We start from the raw sequence: 23,671 nt of genomic DNA on the forward strand, positions 1-23,671 counted from the left end.
CCACGGCCACGTGCTGCGGCGGCAGCCGCCCCCACATGGCCCGGCGGTGCTCACGGACACGCTGCCGGGGCGCCGCGGCGGCTCCTCCGGCCCGGGGACCGCGGGGAGCACGGGGACAGCGAGCAGGCACGGGCAGCTCCGCCCCGGCACGGACACACACGGCGGCCCGCGGCCCTCACCTGAACCGCGGGACACCTCGGAGCGCCGGCCCCGCCGCCTGCGGTGACCGGACGGAAGTGGCCGCGCTGTCCCGCCCCCGGGTCGCGCATGCCCCGGCGGAGCGAGGCTCCCGCCCCGATGCCGGAGGCGGTGCGGCTCCGCAAGCGCTGCTCGGTGCTGTACAGCAACCCCGGCGGGGCCGCCGCGCAGCGAGGCGCCGGTAAGCGGGGCCGGGCCGGGCGGGGAGGGACGGGGCGCGGCCCCGGAGGGACCCGTGACGGACCGGCCTCCCCCCGCAGGTGTCGCCGCGCCCGCACCGCTGCTGGCGCTCTCCGTGGCTCTGCGGGCGCTCAACTGCGTCCTCGTCCGGACCAGCTTCGTCCCGGACGAGTACTGGCAGTCGCTGGAGGTGGCGCATCGCATGATCTTCAAATATCCTTCGCGGGCCGCGGCCTCCGCGCTCCCGGCATCGTTCCCCGCGGGACGGAGGGGACGCGGCCCCCGCGGTGCTGGGAGCGGGGGAGAGCTCGGGGACAGGTTTCCAGGCTCGGGGACAGGTTTCCGCGGCAGTGAAGTGTTGGCTTGACCAGCAGTAAATACCCCACCGCTTCTGGCCCGAAAGGAAATGTCTCGACCGGGACAGCTCGAGTGAAGCTTTTCGTTTCAATTGTTCGTGATCCTTAATATTCATAATTATGGTTACCTGACTTGGGAATGGGCAAATAGCTTAAGGGGTTACACGTACCCTCTGATCTTTGCAAGCATTTACAAAGCGTTACAGCTGCTGGGCAAGGATGATGTGCAGCTGCTGGTGAGTAAAAGCATTGCATTTAAACACAGAGTATTTTTATCATTGTCCAGGTGAAATGCAGAGCCTTGAATCTGGCAAGTAGAGATGAATGAGCACGTGTTTCCCGTGGAGGCAGAACTCACTCATAGATCCCCAGTCACAGCACTGATGCCTGCGACTGCAGGGGATTATTCTTGGCCTCCATCAATCTCCTGGAGTTTCAGACTGATAGGGTTTGCCACTGCATCATAATTGCTCAGTGGTTCAGTTTGCCTAAGCGTTTAACAACATATATTTGTACTAAACTCCCTAACAACAACTAACCAATACCAGCCTCTTTGGTTTCTATTGGAGATGAATGGCAAAGAATTCTACTTTCCATCTCTGAATGGTTTCAGTTGAACTTCAGATATTCTCTGTTTTGGTAGAAATACTAGTCCTACCCAAGGACCCTTTCTTTTTTAAAATCATAAAAATCTAGAGAGAATATTCACTAATCACTATTTTCATACCTGAACAGTCATTCACTAATTCAGTAGTCCTCTCTTAGAACCTGGAATTTAACTTGGTTTGTTGCGAGTACAGTTTTCTCTCTGCTTACACAGATCTGGGTCCCTAGGCTTGCTCAAGCAGTGCTGGCTGCTTTTGCTGATGTGAAGCTTTACTCGTTAGTACAACACCTTGAAAATGCAGAAACAGCAAAGTGTGTGGTGAGTCACAGCCTTTAACGAAATATGCATGTTAATAAACACTGGTTTTGCAATGTAAACAACAGCAAAGTGATAAGTCATACCTTGAAGAATTACCACCTTCATTTAGGTGAACTTGTTTTAACATGTTGTTCATAATTATTTCCAGTTCTTCTGCCAACTGTGTTCCTGGTTTACATGGTATTCCTGTACCAGAACTCTCACAAACACCATGGAAACTATTCTTACCATTTTTGCTCTTTCATACTATCCAATAAAAGGTTCCAAGATGGGAAACAGGTGAGAAACTTTCTCCTAACATTACTGATCAATTTTGGCTTGGGATGATATTGTTTAAAATGCTAACTTTTATCTTAAAATCTAAAGCAACCAAAGCCACCTCACTCATGTAGCAGGAGACCTAGCTCATGGAAGGAACATTATGGTATTTCCTCTAAAGATTTTTTTGAGGTCATGTTATAGCTTGTATGTAAAATTAAGTATTCCCCAGTTTCCTTATGCAAAGTATGACTTTATGGGAAGCTTTATTTTAAACGACTGGAATATGAGGTAACTTGGGAAAAAGTAACAAAAGCTTTGTTGGGGTTCAGATATAGGTGAATGTGTGGTCACAACTTTCTTTACCAGCCATCTGTTTTAAAGCAAGTATGTGCTTCTAATTAGCAGCTTAATTGCTAATAAAGCAATTCTATAGTTGCATCCTTCAAGTAAAACTGAGTATCTGCACTGAGAGAATCAAAGTTAACCGTAGTATGAAACCCTTTTGGCCAGAGACATGACAGTATTTCAGTTGTTGAAATGTCACTGTCTGTAAAAGAATTGACCAAACCTTTTGCCAAAGCTTCTGGGTTTTTTATGTTCTTCCTTCTAGTTGCAAATATTTAGCTTTGGTAGCACTTGCAATTGTTATTCGTCCCACTGCTGTTATCCCATGGATGCCTTTGGTCTTCAGTCATTTTTTGCAAGAACAGAGGAAAGGAGACCTTATCCTAAAAAACTGCATTCCAGTTGGGTAAGTTCTTTCTGAATTTAAACTGTGACTCTGCACAGCTACATTTTAAGATTGGTTTTACCACTGCAAAGGCAGACAACCCCAAAAAGCTGATTCCATCTAAAAAAACAAGGGAACAAACAGCATCTTTTTGCAAAAGAAGGGGCATGTTTCCTTTAAGTTGATTTATATTCTGCAAAATAGCACTAGGAAAGATTTCATGAGGGTGAGACAATGAACAGCACTCCACCTTAATCTGGGATTGTGCCAAGGATACCGGGTGATAACAAGTAGCCCCTGTAAAATAGCCACAAGTATGGACAATCTCAAAAATATTAGGAATCAGGGAGTTTTCACAACTATCTGGAGAAGATACAAAAGCAATTCAGGCAATATCAGTGCAACGAACTTTCCATTTTTGCAGATTGGTCACAGTAGGAACCTCTTTAATAATTGACCGTGTGTTTTTTGGTGAGGTAAGCTGCTTTAAACTTGACTTATAAGAAGAAGGCTGGGGTTTAGTATTTTAACATTAATGGATGTTTCAGACTCTCTGACTTGTTTCTGTGACAGTGTCTGCCCTCTGATTTCTACATATATCCTAAGCCACAAACCCTTAAACACGGACTTTGCAGTTATTTCAAATGATGGACTGTTACATAAAATCAGTATGTTCAGCTATCAAGAGTTACCAACAAACTTACACACTTCTGTGTTTAATTGCTGAATATAGGAAGTCCGTGATGAGTCTTAAGAGGAAAAAAAAAACCCCAAAGTGTGAATGAAAACATTGTATCATTTAAGACCAGTGTAATTCAATGTAGCTGTTGGTTTTGACTTTGGATTTGTCTTTAACTCTCCCCCCATCTCCCAGTGGGTACTGGTTCAGCTGAACTTCTTGAAATTCAACGTGCTGCAGAATTTAGGAACATTTTATGGATCTCATCCTTGGCACTGGTACTTCACTCAGGGACTACCAGTCATCCTGGGTGCCCACCTGCCTTTCTTTATTCATGGCTGTGTGCTGGCACCAAAAAGATACCGCATCTTTCTAACGGCTGTGATCTGGACACTGGTGGTGTACAGGTAATTTCTCCTAAATGAAACTACTGCCTCTTACTGGTTCTGTTCTTTTGAAGGGTCAAGTCCTCTCCAGAACAAATAAGCATAGTATTTGGGTGTTTAAGCAACAGCAGAACTAATTAGGATACTGTGTTTACTAGATGTCTATTAATGAAAACACCATTTCATTTGGTTGTTTAGTACATCCCCAGTATGACAAGAGGTTCTTAGGCCTCTAAAACTTACTCCATTCCCAAGTCTACACACAGCTCTTGACTATCATAAGGTTGTATTTCTCAGCTTAAGCTGAGAAGTAGAAGATAAGCTTTTTCTAAAGCATCAGAATTAGCTGTAGATTAAACAGGAGAGACACTTTCAGACAAGAAAAAATACAGTAAATAAATACTAAGCAATAAATGGTATTAGACTACAGTAGTAACAGAATGCAGCAAAATAGTAGCAAGACCAGAAATGCCATTTCTTTTTACACTCCAACTCAAAACTGGATGTAGCTCTGTTGGGTTTAGGACTTTTTTACCTCCCTTAGTCTTGTAAGAACCTGTTTGTTTCCCATGGTACAAGTTTTGCAATAATCCCCAAAAGCTGACATGGGAAATTGTGTAAAGTTGTATTAGCAGAGGTGACTGTTACTTCCTAGATACAAATGTGCACTTAGAGAATCTCAGCTTCTCATCCACACTATATATTGTGTCTTATTACAGAAAACAAATTGGTGAATTACTGGCAAAATTATACCTAGCTGTCAAAGAATCAGACACTTAATTGCAAGAGTAGTAGCCAGGTATTTTTATCAGTGGTTGGTTTAAACTGACCAAATAATCTTCATTTGAATGTACTTATTATGTCCTTAAAAGGTGATAATCTGGATTTTTACTCTAAATGCCAAAAGCTTTTTAGTACATGTAAGTGCTCTTCTTCCAGTCCTCTGTGCTCCAAAACACATTTTGTCCACAGAACTGATGCATTTAAGGTTCTTGATGTAGTATTGTATGTTTTATTCCAGCACACTGAGCCACAAGGAATTCAGGTTCATCTATCCAGTACTGCCATTCTGCATGTTTTTTTGTGGTAAGCATTGGTTTCAAATGTCTTGCAACCTTACCTGTATACAATTTTTACCCAAAGAGAGACCGTTAATAGTCAATGTAGGTATTTGAGAAAGGATTCTTAGAACTAGCCTAACCTTTTCTTACAGCTAGCAAAAAAGAGGGGGGGGAAAGATGAGGAAGAGCAATAACACAGGTGGAGAATCCTTAGCATGGATAAAAGTACTGCCTGCAAAAAAATTAAAACACTGAAAGTGTTTTAAAATGCAACAAAAAAATTAAAATACTAAAAAAGTAAAATAACCCTTTTCTAGATTCAGATGTTACAAAGGAAAGATTAAAACTTCTGAAACATGAAGATGTATAGCTTTGGTTCAAATACAAGTTCAAAACTGATGAATCGCTGAACACTGTAATTTTCTTTGACCTGTTTTGCTAGTCTAAACAAAGTAAATCTTATTTCAATAATTCTGCTCTCTGCTGAGATCAAATATGTAATAAGTCTTGTCTTAGTTCAAGAGCAGCAAGATGAACCTGTTCTACTTCACATGCAGAACAATTCCAATCAAACCACTGTTTATTGTTAATATCCCTCTTAACCTTCACGTCTGCAAGGGTCTTGATACAATTTATTTAGAACTCCTTATCATGTTTGGATACTTTAGTAAAGTTAATTCAGTGGTTACAAAAAGGTCTTAATTGCTCAAAACATTATAAATAAAAGCAGAGAAAAAACCCCACATGAATTTCAAAGTAATTTCCGAGCACACAAATATAAGCTCAGAGCATTTCACAAAAGCAATAAAAAAACCCCTCAAAATGCCTCTAATAGAATGTTTCCACTTTCATTTAAACCACAAACTTATTTGTGGACTTTGTTTTCAACCAAGATAAAGACAATTTGTTACAACAGACCAAGTGAAGACTAATTTAATTTGCTTGTTACTGACTTCTGGAGCAGGCCTATTGTAGCTTGTTTCTTGTGATTCAGTACAGGTAGTCACAAAGCTATGTAAAATATTTTTATCTCCTGATGCTGACAAGCACATGACTTAATAAGAGTTTCCAGACTGGCTGCAACACGAAGCTGTTGTCTGTGCCACGTTCATCTAAGTTGTGGTTGTGAGAAACACGTTTCTGCAGTGCTCTCCCACCAGGAGAAACATCTTTTCCCATTATTAGCTCCTTCAAGAAAAGTGGGGGGAAAGGAGCAGCGATGGGAGATGGGAAAAAATGGAGGAGTGTGCTCTTCCAAGGACAGTAGCTCAAAATTTAATAACAGGAAGGGAATGCTGTAGCTTTCAGCATTTTGGAGAAAAAGAATACACAGCCATGTACATGTAGGCACCATTTATTCTGGCTCTACTCAGACATGCGTGAATCAGAACACAGCAGTAAGTTGCCACATGCCATTCATCCATATTGAATGGACTGTTTTTCACTATAAGAAATTAAATTCTAAAGTCTAAAGAGACAAAGCACTGGTTTGAAAATAATATTTCTGTACTTCAGAAGACAGGTGCGGGCTTAAGATTTACCCTGTTAAATCCAAGAGTTGAAAAGGGCAAAGTCTAACCTTGGAACTTCCATTCAAAGAGTAAAGACTCAAAGAACACTGTAGTAAAGTATCTGAAAGCAAAGTACTGTTATTGACTGAGTAATGGTTTGCCAGTATATTATGGTACTTTCAAAAATGTGTGAAACTTTAGTACTTCCTTATCTCCCAAACTTGCTCAAATGTTTCTACAGGATATTCTTTGAAACACCTGAAAGCATGGAAGAAATCTGCAGTAAGTTTCCTGCTCTTATCCAATCTGCTCCCAGCCCTGTATACAGGCTTGATTCACCAGCGAGGCACTCTGGATGTTATGAGTCACATACAGCAACTCTGTCATAACTCTGACCAGTCACAAACCTTTGTCTTCATCATGATGCCGTGCCACTCTACTCCACTTTACAGGTATTGAAAGAGTTAACAGTGCACTATATTAAAATCCATACACTTTATCAGAAATTAAGATTTCTCTTTCTAAAGCTTAATTGAGAAAGATAAATGTTTACAGGAAGAGTTTTGATTTTTCATACAGTTAATACAGAACAAATAGGGGACATAAGCCAAATGTTTATACCACAGAATAAAATTCAGCATCTGAGCTTTATTCATTTTTGTAATAGCTTTGTATGAGGATATGCAGTTAATCTAATGACTTCTCCAAGTACATCACACTGCTTCATTATGGTACTAATTGTTGCAATCAAACTGTATTAATTTTACATTTACTTCTGCTGCTAGGCAGTAAAGAAATACAATTACAGTGACTGAGATCACTATTCCAAAAGCTTGTGCAGTAGATCCTGGCAAATAAACAAAACGTTAAAGTGAAGCTGATATGGAAAAGTATCTTTTTAAGAAACTGATGTTGTGCAGATGGTATTTTTATTATGATAAAATTTCTCTGAACTGCAAACAACAAAGTCACAGCAATTTGGAGCTGAATCTGCTTGTTCTACTTTGCTTTCGTCTGAAGTACTGAAGGGAGGAAAATATGATTGAGAGGAAAAAAACCTAATCAATTTTGAGTTTGACTGAGGTGTCTTTTAAAGTGATGAGTTATTTCAAATCTTAGATACTGATCAGTTCATCATGAAACATGTTTTTGTTTTTCTCCCTAGTCACGTTCACTGTCCTCTAAAAATGAGATTCCTTCAGTGTCCCCCAGACCTAACTGGCAATGAGAACTATACTGATGAAGCAGATGTGTTTTACTCTAATCCACTTGGCTGGCTCAATAAGGAGTTTTACAATGACACGTTATTACCCAGTCACTTGATCCTCTTCAATGTGCTAGAACAGGTATGGTAACTGCAAGGTGAAATAAGCTACTTTTGAGGATACAAAATAAATTAGAGAAGAGTTGTAGTTAAGATTTTTGAACATTATTGTCCACAACTTTTTAATAAAACACAGCTTAAATTAAAATTGAACCCTCTAACATGGGGTATTGATACCACTCCAGTGATATATACTTCATGTTCATATATGCCCTCTCCTCTGTGAGAATTCATGCCACAAAGTAATGTTTTATGGAATTCTCCTCAATCCATATTAAAATAAATGTGCCATCTGTTCCCAGACCTTGCACTTTTAAGCAACAGTGAAAAGCAAAAATGCCTGCAGTCACAGTACCTTTTACCCTCTCAAGTCTTTAATGAAGTCCATGCACTCAAACAGTGGTGTCTGGTGAATATCCACTCCGGACAGGATCAAACAGGATAGGTACTTCTTTTCCTAGCAGGCTTTCCTAAAATAAAGGATAAAGCTTCCCAGGGACAGTTGAACTGATGGCTTTCAGAAGACTTTGGTTCTTATGCTCCCAACTGCACTTTCTGACTGTAAACTGATGTGTGTTTGTTCACAGGAAATATCACCATTTCTAGCTTTAAGGGGCTATGAGAAAACAGCCACTGTCTTTCATACTCATGTGCCTCAAGGACGAGTTGGAAGCCACATCTTTGTTTACAGGAGAAAAACTGAAATGAATCATACCTGAAGAGCTTCTAGAACTGAGAGCTAATGAGATCAGTTTTGCACAGCAGTAACTGTGCTTAGAAGATCTCATAATGCAGAAAGGAGAGAGTAGTGAGTCTGAAACTGGGTAAGTTGAATGGGAATTCTGATCAGGCAGCCACTGGCTGTCTGGAAACACAGAAACCCCCTCCCAAAGGCAACTTCAGCAGCAACAGGGCAGGGTGGGGTTGCTGACCTACCTTACAACACTAGAAAACATTGGGAAGACCAAAGTTACCATATAAATACTTAACACAATTAAAAAATAGACAAGATTGGACCATTTTTATAGAACTGTACAGCTATGCTAAGTTTGTTTTATAAATAAAGACCTTTACCCACAATGTCTCTTTATTTTTCTTCTACAATATGCAGATATGCAAGACATTTCAAGTGTTTAAATCAGCAAGCTGATTAGAATGCAGCACAGCAAATTCTTCACAATTCAATAGGCTCTGGAACCACCCCCCGAAGACAGGAAGCAAATATAAGGTTACAAACACTAACAAATACATTACCACAATGTAGACTTATTTTCTGAAGGATGAGATGAAGTTAGTATATCAAACATTGGAGTTAATAGTTGGTACATTATGCATGGTTCAAGCTTCAACTACGCTACTGGAATGCAATTAAGCATATTTTTCATACACAAGTCATTGCATGCCTAGTTTCTGCAACAATACTGCTGGCACCCAAACTATCATCACTTCCAAAGAACAGTTAAAGCAATGGTACAGAATATGCAAATTAGAAAGCTTGACTTCTGCCTGTTAACAAAAATGTGTAAAAATCAAATTATTCAGAAAAAAAAACTTGCATCTTGCTGCTTTGTTGAAAAACATTAGTTTCCAGAGAGGATGTGAATTCTAATCTTATTTTTACAATAAATTACTCAATATTTTGGATCAAAGGGTAGTTGCCCCAATTCTATTTCAAGGTTTGCCATGTGTCTTCCATTAGTGCGACCATGTTTATGCCATTTACCTTCTCTTTTATTACGGTGATGGTACTTCTGAGCTTGTTTTTCATGTCTGGAATTTTCAGTTTGTGTAAAAGAAGGTCTTTTAGGTCGACTGCAAGGAGTAAACAAAAGCTTATTACTACTCTTATGAAAGCATCTATCTAAAAGCATTTTGAAACACAATTACATTGTCAAGAGCAGCTTTTAACATGCAGAGGTTGACAGAAAACAAAATCAGTACTAAGCAGTCCTTTCTCTTGTAAGCAGCATGTGTGAGGGATTTGTTTGTTTAAATCACCAATAAGGCAGTATAAATAAAAGAAATGCTTTCTAAAAATAAAAATGCTCTGCAGTTGGTTGCCCAAAGACCTTTTTAGAATAAAGCCAGGTAAACACCTATTTGATTATTCCTACTGTGATGGCTTGGGTGAGGTCTCAATCTACTTTTCAGTTACTCTCTTACACTCTGCTCTACAGAAATAATGAAAACTTTACAGGCACTTAGGAAAGGATGCTTTGAGTAAAGATGGACACTTAGAGGTTTTCATGTACAGTAAGTACATTTATACAGAGGGAGAGAGCACTGGCAAAACACTGCTGCTCATCTGTTGCAGTTTTTTTATGCCAACAGTCCCATTACCCTACAGGCTGTTACCATATGACTACTGTTTCTAGCCTTCTGCAAAGTTAAATTAAGAATATTTTCATCACACAAACTTTCGTATAATACTATCAGTAAATGAATTTGCAGTTGTTTTTCTGCAAACTGAAATAAATTCTCAAAAAACTAAGTATTTAATTAAAGTTCTTTTTAATAATAAATTAGGAATATGTATTTGGACTGTAAATAAAAACATAACAAATATGCATTTGCCAAAACTACACATTAAAAAGGCTACTTGGTAGCTGATAATAGGATTATCATCCTCATGGTTCAACTTTCTACAGGAGAAAGTACTACCTCACATAATATTTAGAAACCTCAAAGTATTTAATAATTCAGACTTCCAGCTGCAATGAAATGCATGAATTAATAAGCAATACAAACACAAAAGAGAAACCTGACTGAAGAACTGCACCTTGATCTAAATAGTAAATACACTTTGCACTAAATACCAACACAACAAAAGGTTTGTTATGGCTACAAGGACAACTTCTCATGTATTATAAATGAGTTTATACATTGCATTTGTTCTTACCTGATCAGAATAAACACTAGCACAAGGGACTATATAGCCAATTTTGTAAGACAAATGGTAAGTATATATTTTATGTGGCTTTTAATAAGTAGTCCAGAAAAGACAAGTTCCACACAGTATACTGAGGCTGCTTGCTAAACCTGCTTTCACCAAAGTGTCTGCAGGACTAACAGTCCACCACATGTATCAGCTTTGGGCCAGCCAGGCTGCACACCACAAGTGCCCTGCAGAAGCCCTGAGAATACCTTTAGATACAGGAAAGTTACACAGGATTCATGCCAAGGACCTTTGTAAGCAAGTCTGAACAAAATTTAGTCAGGGTCAGGACCTGGACTAAAGCCTGCTATGTGATGAACTCTGCTCTGGGCCTACAGACTAAGCTACAAGAGTAGTGAAATTCCTGAAAAGCCAACAGGGAATATACCTGTCAGAACAGGACTCAGACTGCTCAAATATATTCAAAAACCTCATTCAGGGAAGGACAACAATAAAGTCCTAGTTAATGCTCCTTCCAAGACACTTATTCATTCCATCAGGCAGGCAATGAGAGCTGTTCAGTCTAAGGAAATCCTACTGACAGTTACACTGTTTTCTAAAGAACCCAGCAGAAATATTAGATTGTGCTATTTACACACACAAAATTTATATGTAAGGTACTACAGATCCACTTTATGTAACACAATTAAGTATTTCCACCGAGTCCTTCAGAAAATCTTCTAGTGTCTATGTCTATCTATCTACCCTCTTGAAGAGCATCCATTAGAACAAGGAGACTGCTTGTCTTTACAGAAACTAATTCATTGTGTTATCAAGTTCAGGAAACATAGAAACACACCTGGGTCCATACTGGGGTGAATTATCATAATGAAAGTAGTATCTGTAGACGTATTTGTCCAAATCCTCAAAAACCTTCTCATTATTACTCTGGTATTCCTTCATATCTTCCAGGTAATCCTTGACATCATTGACAAAATCAGTGAACAGCATCTGGTCATGTATAAATAACCCATTATGAAAAAACTTATTGATGAAATTTTCTAGTTCTCTCCAGTGATGAAAGTTATGTACAACTTGTTGCAAATACTTCTTCATTAGCCGATTAAATTCATCCACCCTGATAGGATCCGATACTCTGTTAAAGAGACCAATGAATTCCTGATGAGCACATTCAAAAATACCAGAGCAGCCCTTCGGGACAAAGTGGTGTTTTCTATTACACAAGTCAGCACTGAGACATTTCTGAGAATCTGCATCTTTTTCAAATGTTGTAAAATGATGTTTTCTTCCACTTTTGAAATCTTTTGGCATGTTGGGTCCCCTGTAATGTGTGTGCTTCTGATTCTCGTAGGAGTTATGGTCTCGGTAAAAAGTTCGAGCTTTCTTGTGTGCCTCGTATCTTTTATCATTTGATGACTTCTTTTCATCAAAGATGTTTTTTGTGCTGTCTTTGAAGTGTCTGAATGTAGACTTTACAGAATCAGTGAATTTTTTCAAGTTTTCTTTCACTGCTTCTTTAGCCTGCTTAATCTTTTCTTTATGGTGTCTTACAAACTCTTTCGTGGAATTTTTCATAGCATCAAAAGTTTCTTTAACTGAACCAAAAAATGATTCCTTTGATTTCTTTCTAGTCTTACTTTGCCCTTTAGCACCTTTCTTTTGTCCATTTTCATAAAAAATTTCCTGTTTTTCAGTTTGGTCTTTTGCTTCAACATACAGCTTCTCCCATAAATCAGAGCGTTGTTGCTCGAAGTTCAGCTTTTTCTCTAGTTCTATTAGCCTTCCTCGTAGAGTTTCTATTTCCTGATTTTCTCTTAATGTATTATCATCATCATCATCATCATCATCATTAGCACTGTCAGGTGTTTGACGAGAACTTAACTGTTCCAGTTCTTTTTTCAGAGCTTCTGTAACATGACGTTCTTTGTCCAGTTCTCGCCTTAACATCTGTGCCTCTGCAAAGAGTGTTTCCTTTTGCCTGAGAAAATTGTTGTTTCTTTGCTTTTCCTCTTCCAAATGTTCCCTTAGTTTCTGATTTTCCATTACAATAGATTCAGTGCTAGTGCCTTTATCTTCTAAGTTTCTAATTTGTTGTCTTAGCTTCCTTAATTCTTCCTGAAGTGAGGCCAAAGCTTTTTCTTCCTTCTCTAGAGATTCTCTTAAGTGCTGATTTTCTGCAGCAAGGCTTTTTTTTTGAGAATCGAAGGATTTCTTCTCCACCTCATTAAAGGTCAAACATGTGGCAGGATCTCCCTTGAGTGACTACAAGAAACAAAAAGAAAAAAAGCAAAAATACTACAGTGAGAATTGTTACAATTTTAGCTAGAAAGATGAAAAACCATGGTAGCCCAAACAGAGTTTACTTGTCATTTTGGATGCAGTGAAACATATCACAGCAGGATGCAAAAATAGAGCTGGTTTGTTTATCTCAGCTCAGTTTGTTTATCACACAAACACTTTCTTGGCAACAAAGACCATGTGAGAGACTCCCTCTTCCAACCAAAGGTCATCACCCCTCGCTTGTAGTGGTTTAACTGGCTGAAGGATAGTCAGTTGGGTACATGAACTGTAACATCTTAAAAGGAATTCAAGATTTGCATGTTTGCTGCTGATTTATGTTCAGCAAACTGGATTTACAGATTACAAATCCAAATAAATTAGAAGTATGGGCATTCAACAATTGGGGCAGAACTTCATGCACTGATTTTGAACCAAATTAGTGGCTGAAAATACATGTTCATGTAACTATATTTTAACACAAAAGGATCTCCCCAGTCTGTTGGCACCAGTGACAAGCTCTAGAACATACTGAATTATGTATAAATGCTGTTTACAGCCACATAAAAGAAAACTTAAAAAAAAAAGATAACACACATACACAAAGCACTCCCTAATCTTCTCTGTGACTGAGGTAACAGTGAAAAAACAAAAGTACAAGTAAAGTATTTAAAAAATTAATAACCATTGATAATTTAGAAAGTAAATTCACAAAACCTGTAGGTTCAGCCTATAACAGGTTTTTAGCAGCATGTTCTACTTCTGCTGTCTTTATTAATGACAATCTGGCATTATGTCCCAGGAAAAGAGACAGTCCCTGTGTCCAGATAACTCCTAGACCACATAAAACACAGTATGTTTAAACAAATTTGATCAACATAAATCTCTTTCAAGAATTCAAGAGAAAGAAAAATTATGTTCTCAGAAAGAATTTACTCAAGACAAAAATTTAATGGATTTGTGTGATAAATTAATTTCACTGTGTAAAATACAGACATAATGGCAGAATAATGCAATGACTTCAAGCTAAGCTCAAACCTACCCCCACTTTGTGGTGCACTTGATCTCCTTGCTCTTGTTGGCACTGGTAAAGGTCATCTTTCATATCTTTGAATTCACGTGTCTTTGTCACCAGCTGCTGCCGTTTCTGGATCTGGACTGTACCTACAAAGATAAAAAACTTTCCTTTGATAGACTGACTCAAAGTAGTCAGAGGAACAGAGGAACCTAAACATCCTCTTCATTCTCTCTGCAAATTCAGAAGCATTCTTACCTTACCATTTCTGCCCAGTACTTACTAGTAACTGTTTAGCTGTAACAAAATAAAGATTATAAAACCACATTGTTACATACCAACTCTGTTTCTTCCAATAATAAACAATTTCTCAGATCAAAAAATTAATTACTACACTGGTTTTTATTTGATGACAAATAAAGGAATTTTGGAACATTACACAGAAACAAGCTAGATCCAAAACAACAAAAGTTGTGCAGGAAAGAATATGTGTGACTTCTTTGTAATTTTTTTAGTAACATGCAAGTCAACCAGGATAAAAGACCACTGATCCATGCATTATCCACTTCAGAACAACAACTCTGACTGTTAAGTAAACTTACATGAATAAGACATGAATAGCACAGTATTTAAACTTTCATGCAGAAACACAACTATGGCCAGTCTTCGCGAGCGAAGACTTTTGGGAAAGGTCATTAACCCTTCCAGCCTGCGCAGTGGATTTTTTAGGTGAGACACAGCGTGCGCTGAACTGAGCCCACCCTTTAGTCCTGAGGTTCATCTGCCTAGTGGTTAGAGTGCCTGACTCTCACCTCTGCGACCCGGGTTCGATTCCCGGCCCCCTGGGCAGGTGGAGCTCGTCAGCCTTGGTAGGCAATCCACCTAAGAGAAGGTCACTCTAAACAAACCTACATCCTGGGGACCTCACAACTATGGCACACTGCTCACAAAGCAACAAGTACTGCAGGCCCTGCCTTGTCATCCTTATCCATGAGCAAAGGCTCAAGAGTAAGCAAATATCCTGTTTTTCACTTGTCAGACAAAGGCTGAGACACCGATATTTCAGAAAAAATATCTTCGCTGTACTAGACACCAATTTTTTTTCTGTCAAGGACAACTTCTTGACTGGTACTTCCCCACCTATGCATGTGTTCCCTAAATCCTCACATTGCTGTAGTTTTTATTTATTTGCTTTTAAGAGTCTCATGAATTGAGTCGAGCAGAAGGCAACAGCAATTTTTAGGTATTTCATTCAAAACCAATGCAGTATGTGCAGAGTTCCATCTCTGTATTTAAAGGCAGGGGGAGATGTATTGTTAAACAGAAGAAATACTATAAATACTATTACATTAAAGCATGTTGTGCTCTCTTCATTTTTATTTAACCTATTGTCAAGTGTGACCTTAAAAATAGACAGTGGTCTATTAAACCAAGTTGAACTTCAATAGTTTAATTCAGCTAAGGGGAAGCAGTATTTTTGCAGCAATGATTTTAAGTTTGCAGAGTCCTTCCAAATACTTTTTGGAAGCATATATCCTTGCACAGGTTAATTTAAGTATACTGACAGTAAGTTTGTTTTTCCTTTTTATGTTTGATAGGTACTTCTGAAGAATTCCACTGATCCTAACAATCTGAAGACTGCATCTGAAAAATCATCGTTTAGTGTGAAGGGTTCATGCTAAGAGGAACCTGAATTACAGAAAAACACTTAAAGCTCTTTTTCTCTCCTTATCAAAAATCATAATTTAGATACAGTAAGCAAAAATGACATTTAGCAACACTGAAAATGAACGTAATGAGGTGCCATTCCTCAGTAATTGGTTTGTGTTTCCAGCTGGTACTCTGAGTCACAGTATCCTTCAGATTCTTTAAGTAATCTATCCAAATCCCTTGCATTAGAGCCATAGCCCCCTTTGCAGATTCTGGTGAAAGAAAAATATTTAATATCTGAATGTCCATAAGGAGACATTTTTCTGGCAAGGACTTCCTACCTAACTATAGCTTTACCTGGAAAGCTTGCCCTCTTTCAGACCTCTTTCCTAGAGCATGATAAAGCCAGTTAACTCAGTTTAATACTGATTAGGATAAAGTTACTGATTAAGATCTAATCCTAGTTGCTTTCTACATCTCAAAGTCTTAAAGGGGTCCTAGATCTTGAGCTAAAGGGAAAACACTATCCTGATATCAATCCAAAAAAAGAGAAGCAATTTCATAAAAAGTAACCCTTTCCAACCCTCTTCCATGACAATCACCCTAACGTTACGAGACTGATGAGGAAAACATTCATTCCAAGCCGAATCATGAAAATGCAAAGTAGGGAGATGGATCCATCTCTAGGGAGATGGATTTCTCTTTGCAAGTCTGTGTTTAGAAAAAACCTAAAGCACAGGAAGATGGAAAGTAGGATGTGATTTCCTTTCTAGTGGTAGAAAGATCAATTATCACATAACCATGGAGAACTTTCACTTGAAGCAAAAACTAAAGCCACACAGTTACTTTCTTTCTGCTGAAAATGCTGCAATCACTGTCATCAGTGATGACAACTTTTGTTCTGAAGTACAGATTCAATTAATGAACAAGTGAATTCCTTAATAAAGATATGAGCCTGAGTTCATGTTCAAAATGTACTTCTCATCCATCCCAAGTTCTTTAACAGGATAGTATTTATCAATAACACTAATTTAAATAAAGTGTGAAGTGATTAACAGAACTGAAATCTCAAGTTACCACCACCAAGCACTACCACAGACTGGTCTAGTCATTGTGCTCCTCTATGCTTCCAACATGCCAACACACATCAATCAGTTTTTGCACTAATTACTACTACCTGCTGCAATTGCTACATAAAAAGTGTTTTACATTACTGGATTAGTCATTCCTATAATCTCGCATATACTAGCAATTCTTGAGACCTGATTTATCATTTTATTTTTTTTAATGTAAATATGCATACATATATGGATGTGCGTGTACACATACATACAATTTTAAAAGTTAATCTGAATGCAAGCACAGCATCCAAAATAGTCATTCATGGCTCTTACCTTCAGGTTTACCTAAGAATAAAAAAATTGGTCAAGTGAAAATTAGCATAAATCTCAAAATAACTGTCAAAACTTAGATCCCTAAAAATCAGTCAAAACCAAATCCAATGAGAATCATATTCCCAGTCTCCATCTGAATGTCATGTCCTCTCTCACTTTTATCATAACACATGCATCTTAGAAAATCAGGAATGCACTAGGTAGATTCACATATGGAATGAGTTCTGCTGCTTTGTTAAATGCAGTAACAATTTATGTAGTGTTTAACTTTAGGCAAGCCACTGAACACAGAAAAATTGCTGCTATCCTGGATTCCCTAAATGACTCTGGAATTGCAAGGACAAACACAGCACATTTTTCTCAGAGAAAAACATTGATACTACGAACTCCTGTGAAAAATATGACTTGCTCTTACATTTACCAGACAAGTACATATGGGACAAAAGCCTGAAATGACTCTCTGAATGCTGTTAGGAATGGTAAGCACTACCACAAATTTATTCAAAAAGAAAATATGTGGAAAATGAAGGGTACACACTGCATTATGAGAACAACAAGAAATTTCTATCTGGAAGGGCAAGCAAGACGTAATTTCTATTTAGTTACTTTAATTTTGAAGTAGTTTGTATTAAACACAGTTGCACCACTGAAGGACCTCCCTGTATTACCGATTCATTAACAGTTGCTTTCTCTCATTTTTAGGTTTAGGTTGTTAGCAGAGAACGAGAAAAGATATCAGAGCCACAATAAAATGCAACACGTTGATTCTGTGTATTTTGCTTGCTACGAACTCACCATAGAAGTGCCCAAAGCCCATGCTGATTGCAATCACCAAGGCCAGGACGATGCATCTGTTAAGGCCACTGCTGAACTGGCGCTGGGGCTGCTCCTCCCTGGGGGGCTCAGCCTCCGGCTCAGCCGGGGACGCGCCCTCGGCCTCGGAGCTGGACACCAACCTCTTCCGAGGGCGGCGCTTCCGCACGGCCGGACTGGACTGGCTGCTGGTCTCGTCACTACTGGATTCCTCACTGCTGGCCTGAGATGGAAAAACTGAAAAAGAGCAGAGAACAGTATTTAAATTGCATTAATTGTAGCTTTAAAAACCGATCTGAGCATCAAAATCCATCACGTTTATGCAGAACGTATTTGGCATTTATCTTAGAGAACATAAATAAAACAAAATTAAAATTCTCAGCGTTATAGTTTGTGCTCGATGTTATGAACAGACTGCATCATCTCCAAAGTTAAAAATTATTTTTTTTAAAGGAAATGATAGAGAATCAAGAAAACATCAGTAAAAAGCTGTACAGCACTTCCATAAATCTTACCACTAAATCATTAGAAAGTGTTTCTTTCAGAAAATTCCGCCTCTTAAAGCATCTACATGTACTGCCTCTGCAAATTCTTGTGAAGTAGAAAGGTTAGGAATTCAGTTTTCCTTCTCTTGCACCTATGAAGACTGAACTATTTAATAATAAAAGAGCAACATAAAGGCTCGCTAAAAGAAAGCCTCCTAGAAGACAAACATGGTTTTATTATATTCTCTCAAAAAACTTCATTCTGTGACCTACATGCAGCTGCAGACAAAATTCCACTAAAATTCTATTAATGTAGCTATTAGAAATATTCAAAGTCAATATACAAATTTATTTAAATACACAATTTTTTTACTTTTAATGTCTGCCACATACTACCTATTAACATCTTTACCTGCCTTTCAAAAAAGCCATTTTCAACCACTGCTGCACAGGAAAATAACTGCTCAGGTGCTTTTCTGTTTGTCCTTCCCTAACACTCCTAACCCAAAACACTTGTATTACCTGACTGATGTTTTGGTAAATTGAATTGGTCAAGATCTGAGATAAGAACAAATTCTAACCCTAAAAAATATCATTTACAGCATTTTTGTAAAATTTATGATACCATTTGCATGTTCATATGTCTGTGGCCCAAAAGCCATATATTCTAACCAGGAAAGTAACAACTGAGCTGTAATTGCTTGTTCCCATTAGTGGTACAAGTGTTTGCTGCATATACTGTAAATGAATTCAAATAATCCAGTGCATAAGTAATTATTATTTCATCTCCCTCCTTTAAAAGCATAACTTTCAAGTGTAAGGGGAAGCAATAGTATATTAAAAAAGTAGCTTTCAAGTATCTCCATTGCTGTACCTCATTTATATGCCTGAAATGGATTCAATGGGATTGATCAATGAAGCCTCCAGCACATGACAAAGTGCTCCTGCTCGGACACCAAATTTGCTGCTCACAATCACACAGTACTAATGTCCCTTCTAGAAATATGGTTGTTCATTCTTATATCAAAGATCATCACTCAAAATGTAAAAATATAAGTACAGAGTTACTGTCCTTGAACAGTTCACAACTGAGAAATCATTTGTTTGAGCAAAGCCACGCACACATCACTGAACAGACAAGAATGCCAAGCAGTGCTAGCTATCACCTATAAAAAAGCATTACCACTTAAGATTCTTCACTTAAAATAAATCACAACTTGATAGAAGTGATTACATCAAGCACAGAAAAGATTACCAACTAGTATATGGAATATATGTCTAATTTCTGAGTCCATGGACAAGCAACATGCCAGATAATGGAAGACAGCTTTCCCCCTTCCTAAAAAAATCCATTTTAGTCAATTAGTCAAGCCAAACCAACCAAGCAGACTTTGCAATAAAGACAAATCACTTAAACAGCGACTTAGATATCCAGAGTCTTAAATGAATTTATATAACTTGGTACAGAAGGACACTATTTTAAAATCAGTCATTTAAGCAGATGCACACTTCCCCAGTCCTGGAAAATAAAGACAAGCATTCGGAATGCATTACTAGAATGCAGAGGTCAGACATTACAGAGGAATATACAGGACAGACTTAGTAAGACAGGTGTTACTATTGCTTATCTGTGGGGTTTCTTGGGCGTTTTCAACAACTGAAGAAACTTAAACACGAGGAATACAAAAGTGGTTTAAGGAACAAGCTGCTTCTAGACAAATGAGAAAATCTTTGATATACACTGGACAGCAAAGAATAGAAAAGGGAAAAAAAAAGACAATCAGAAAGCAAAATGCTGTAAGACACTTAGAGCCATTCATAAGCACTTATTGGCAAGTTGTCAACAGCAATTACACTTTTAGACCAGCACGACCCTGCCTTACAGCTGCTGTAAGGACTCAGTACAAAGCTGTACTCTGACAATCCCAGGATGGAAAGGACTACAGATGAAACAAGGAGTGATGCAACAGCAGTCCAAAATTCTAGCTCCTACTAAGTGTCAGATCTACACCAGAAACCAGGTGAAGTAACATCAGTTAAGAATGTGATTCTCCTTGACATTTCTGCAAGACATGACTCAAGCCCAGATACAATTCACTGCAGCATATGAGCACTTCTGCTCGTTTAACATCATTCATGAAGCAGTATTAAAACATTTCTGTCTGCATGGTGAAGACAGTCTAAACAGGAACTGGTTTGCAAATAAAGGCGGCAGAAAATCCTTGTAGAACATTTTAGTATCTACATTAGAAAAAAATCTGAAGTTTTTCCAACACAATAGAAAACCCAACAGGAAGTGGATAGCAAAGATTTCCATTGCCAAAAAGTACCATGAAAATGTCAACTGCTAAAACTTTGGCATTTAAAATAATTGCAAAAGCATTCCAGATATTTTCTGCAATACTTGATCAATTGACTGAGCAGTACCAGACACCATGCTGAAATCAGCTTAAGTTAGAAGGAAGAAATTATTTTTGCCAGTCACACACTGATTTGGAATCCAACAGGAACCATTAATTTAAACAGTCAAGCACATACATTAAAACGTAGTACAAACCTCACTGATGTCTGTTCCAAATCTCCATGCAAGATTAACAGTTTTTTTGAACACCAAATAAAGCACTGACAGCTTAGCCAATTCTCCAGCGAGGACTGGCTTTCAGCATCTCTCTGGAATATCAGTACTATAAGATCAAGTCAGATTGCTACTAAAAATTGTAAGAACACTCCATGCAAGCCATAAGCAATCAGCTTTACACAAGCTGATCAAATTTAATCACACCACCTTGGAAAGGAAGACTGCGAGACACATGCTCTTTCACCTCATTTCCCCATCCCCTTACACAATCAGGAATCTTCCTCAGCTTCTCCAGCCAACTGACTTTTGTGTACAAAAACAGAGGGGAAAAAAAAAGGCATTTTTAGAACTCATCCTAAAAGAAAAAAAGAAAGTCAACTAAATTTTAAATTAGAAATTAAGTCAGGTCATCCAGAAGACAAAGAAGGCAACTGCTTTGTTACGAATCATCACTGGTTATAACTAGATGCTGTCATTTTCTGTTTCCAATGGATACTAAACAGATACATAAACATTTAAGGATGCTGCATCCTATTTCTAAGATAAAACAGTATTTTAAGTAAAATCCTGCTCTTGAAATAAACTTAATTTGAAGAGTAACAATCAGCAATACAAAACTGCTACAGAGCATAAAGGGAACAGAAAAGACCACAAACAAGCAGCCAAAAAGAATCATAGAGGAAAACTGCAGAACTAGAGAAGAGCAACACAACAGTAAGAGGTTTTTTTGTTCTTTTAGAGGTTTGTTTGTTTTTAACTGAACCAATATTCATATCACTCCTCCTGAATATGATTATTATTCCAACCAAGTACTGAGAATATCTTATATATATATATGCTATGTAGCTATGAAGGTAAATTTTTGTAGTCATGCTGCTATTAGTCCTCATGGCACCAAAAATCATTTCTCTCCCAGATGCTCCTCATTTAGGCCAACTCTATAAAAGTCAAAAAAATTGCCAGGAGAATTTTACTTCTTCAAGATAGGCTACAAATTTACTTTCTGTTTAAAATAGTGAATGCTTAATGGGACAGATCACTTCCAAAGAAAAAGGTTGCAGACATACATTCAGACAAAATTTTAGTGTGAGGGCACCTGAAGTTTTCTAGAGACTCCAAATACTTGGACACCATTTTTTCCCCCTCTCCACACAAAGAAGGTTCCCTAAGCAAAGACTGGTTTGGGGTCTTTTTTTGGTGATATTTTCGCACACAGTTGCTTAGTGATTTCCTGCTCTTACCAGTTTCTACATGGGAAAATGCATATTGACTGCTAGAGGAGGAACCCATGTTAAAATCCTCTGAACTGTGAGCTTCTTCACCGTCTGCTGGAGCTTCCTCCTGACTCTGAGTTTCTTCTGGTTTTGGAGCTTCAAGTGTAACAATGTCAGAATCATCGCTAATAGTTCCAACGCAGGACCCATCGTCAGGAATTTTTTGTTTCTTTTCCTGAGGAAAGGGACAGTGTGAAAATTACTCAGGTATACACAATATAAAGTAATTTAAAAAAAAAAAGAGATTTGTTAAAACTTTAAGAAAGGAAAAATCTGTATCTTCATTTTAATGCCTTCAAAACATTTCTTGCCATTGTCAGATGGGGCTCAGAGAAGCTTCTGAATGACAGAATGTACTTTACCTCTGGAACTGTCTGAGTTTCCTCAAATCCAGACACAGTGTTATCTACCACTGGTATCTCTTCATCATTGCTGCACTGAGCTATATAAATAAAAAGAGGAAAAAAAACACAAGCAAACAAACATGAAATTAAAACCAGTAACCCCAAATTATGCCCACACCCCATAAAATAAATGTAATTGTGACAGATTTCTATTATGTGCTTGTATCAGAGGCACTAAATCTTGTTTTTAACATACTTCCATAAATATCAGAATCCAGGACACTTAAATCCAAATTCTCATACTGATCATAATGCAAGTAACCTATAAATGAAAAGCACAGGTAGAAAAAAAGACAACCCTATATTGTAAGCTGATACTACAGTACATTTTTATGCTGGGGTAATTCAAGTATTTTCCAGCTATTCATTGGAGTTTCTGTGTCTAATCCTGTTTCTACATGGAGACGTTAGGAATTTGGAAACATAGCCAAATTTAGTCAACTGCACACTGAACCTGTCATGTCTGTGTTCTCACAGCAATAGTCTTAGAGCAATAACACAGCAGTAGTATTAAATTTAGTAATTAAGTGGAAGGATTTTCATTATATTAATATGCACCAGACTTGCACTTCCAACTCAAGAAATGCTAACACAGTGTCACAATGTTATTTTTTAGCAGTACAAGGATTGACTGTTCCTTCCGATTTATTCTTATTTGATCTATGACATTATAAAGGAATACTTCTTTTATCAATAACACTTCCATAAACTATCTTCCAACAGCATCAGTGCACACTATTCTATAACACATCCAAAGTATTGACAAAATAAAAGACATTCATCTATTTCAATAAAAGATACTTTTATAAGGTGATGATTGAATATTTTCCATGACACTGAGGAAGCAAGTACTTTGACAGAGGTCTGCAAAGTATAGAAACTGTGAGTTTCTAATTTTGTGCCAATGCTACAATAGATACTTATCTATTTCATGAAACGGCTCCTTTTTTAATATCTTACCTTGCAAATCAACTGCTTGCTCCTCTTCTTGCAAAGAAACATATTCTTCTGAAACAAACTCATGATTATCATTTGTGCTTCCATTTTCTGAAGTCACTGTCTCTATGTCAGAACCCTGAAGGTGAAGAGTTTAAATGGACATTACAGTTACTGGGGTTTCCAACACTAAAGCAGGAGAAAAAGGTTACAGAGAAAACAGAACATTAATAATAAAAACAGAAGAACAATAACCTTTAAAACTGAAGAAAATTTTGAGCAAAAAAAAAGCAAGTGAAACACCAAGTCATTAACTAGAGGAAAACAACTGTTAGTGT

General features: G+C 38.0%; 3 protein-coding genes across 5 annotated transcripts in view; 1 reads left to right on the forward strand and 2 right to left on the reverse strand.

Moving 5' to 3' along the window:
• The window catches only part of RAB27A (RAB27A, member RAS oncogene family), a 33,211-nt gene extending 32,966 nt beyond the window's left edge, over positions 1–245 (reverse strand). Inside the window, exon 1 of the mRNA XM_027736878.2 lies at positions 180–245. The gene's annotated coding sequence lies outside the window, so the exon portion shown is untranslated. The remainder of the gene's footprint in view (positions 1–179) is intronic.
• Positions 1–8,691, forward strand: PIGB (phosphatidylinositol glycan anchor biosynthesis class B). Of its 2 annotated transcripts, none has more exons than XM_039390089.1 (12): positions 1–379; positions 459–591; positions 857–970; positions 1,555–1,659; positions 1,808–1,938; positions 2,531–2,671; positions 3,075–3,126; positions 3,525–3,736; positions 4,737–4,801; positions 6,529–6,739; positions 7,453–7,633; positions 8,199–8,691. In XM_039390089.1, the coding sequence occupies exons 1-12, from the start codon at positions 36–38 to the stop codon at positions 8,328–8,330; spliced, it is 1,821 nt and encodes a 606-aa protein (XP_039246023.1). In that variant the 5' UTR covers positions 1–35; the 3' UTR covers positions 8,331–8,691. The 2 variants fall into 2 exon arrangements, with proteins under 2 accessions (XP_039246023.1, XP_027592674.2); XM_027736873.2 differs by having other exon boundaries at positions 256–379; positions 853–970; positions 8,199–8,458.
• CCPG1 (cell cycle progression 1) overlaps positions 6,115–23,671 on the reverse strand; it is a 24,129-nt gene continuing 6,572 nt past the window's right edge. Inside the window, exons 3-10 of one of the 2 annotated variants that reach the window (XM_039390088.1) lie at positions 23,358–23,472; positions 22,356–22,435; positions 21,961–22,168; positions 17,639–17,893; positions 13,827–13,948; positions 11,346–12,769; positions 9,335–9,423; positions 6,115–8,081 (exon numbers count right to left, since the gene is read on the reverse strand). In XM_039390088.1, the coding sequence (XP_039246022.1) occupies positions 8,044–8,081; positions 9,335–9,423; positions 11,346–12,769; positions 13,827–13,948; positions 17,639–17,893; positions 21,961–22,168; positions 22,356–22,435; positions 23,358–23,472 (2,331 nt within the window). In that variant the 3' untranslated portion in view covers positions 6,115–8,043. Of the gene's footprint in view, positions 9,424–11,345; positions 12,770–13,826; positions 13,949–17,638; positions 17,894–21,960; positions 22,169–22,355; positions 22,436–23,357; positions 23,473–23,671 lie in introns of both variants that reach the window. The other variant, XM_039390087.1, reaches the window with a different exon arrangement.

This window comes from Pipra filicauda, unplaced genomic scaffold (assembly GCF_003945595.2).
Source record: "Pipra filicauda isolate LSUMZ 115617 unplaced genomic scaffold, ASM394559v2 scaffold7_size6619720_pilon, whole genome shotgun sequence".
NCBI lineage: Eukaryota > Metazoa > Chordata > Aves > Passeriformes > Pipridae > Pipra > Pipra filicauda.

Coding starts and splice junctions, on each gene's coding strand:
- PIGB (XM_039390089.1), top strand. CDS start 36: ATGGCCCGGCGGTGCTCACGGACACGCTGCCGGGGCGCCGCGGCGGCT. Junction 380..458: donor CGCCGCGCAGCGAGGCGCCG/GTAAGCGGGGCC, acceptor CTCCCCCCGCAG/GTGTCGCCGCGCCCGCACCG. Junction 1,939..2,530: donor GGTTCCAAGATGGGAAACAG/GTGAGAAACTTT, acceptor TCTTCCTTCTAG/TTGCAAATATTTAGCTTTGG.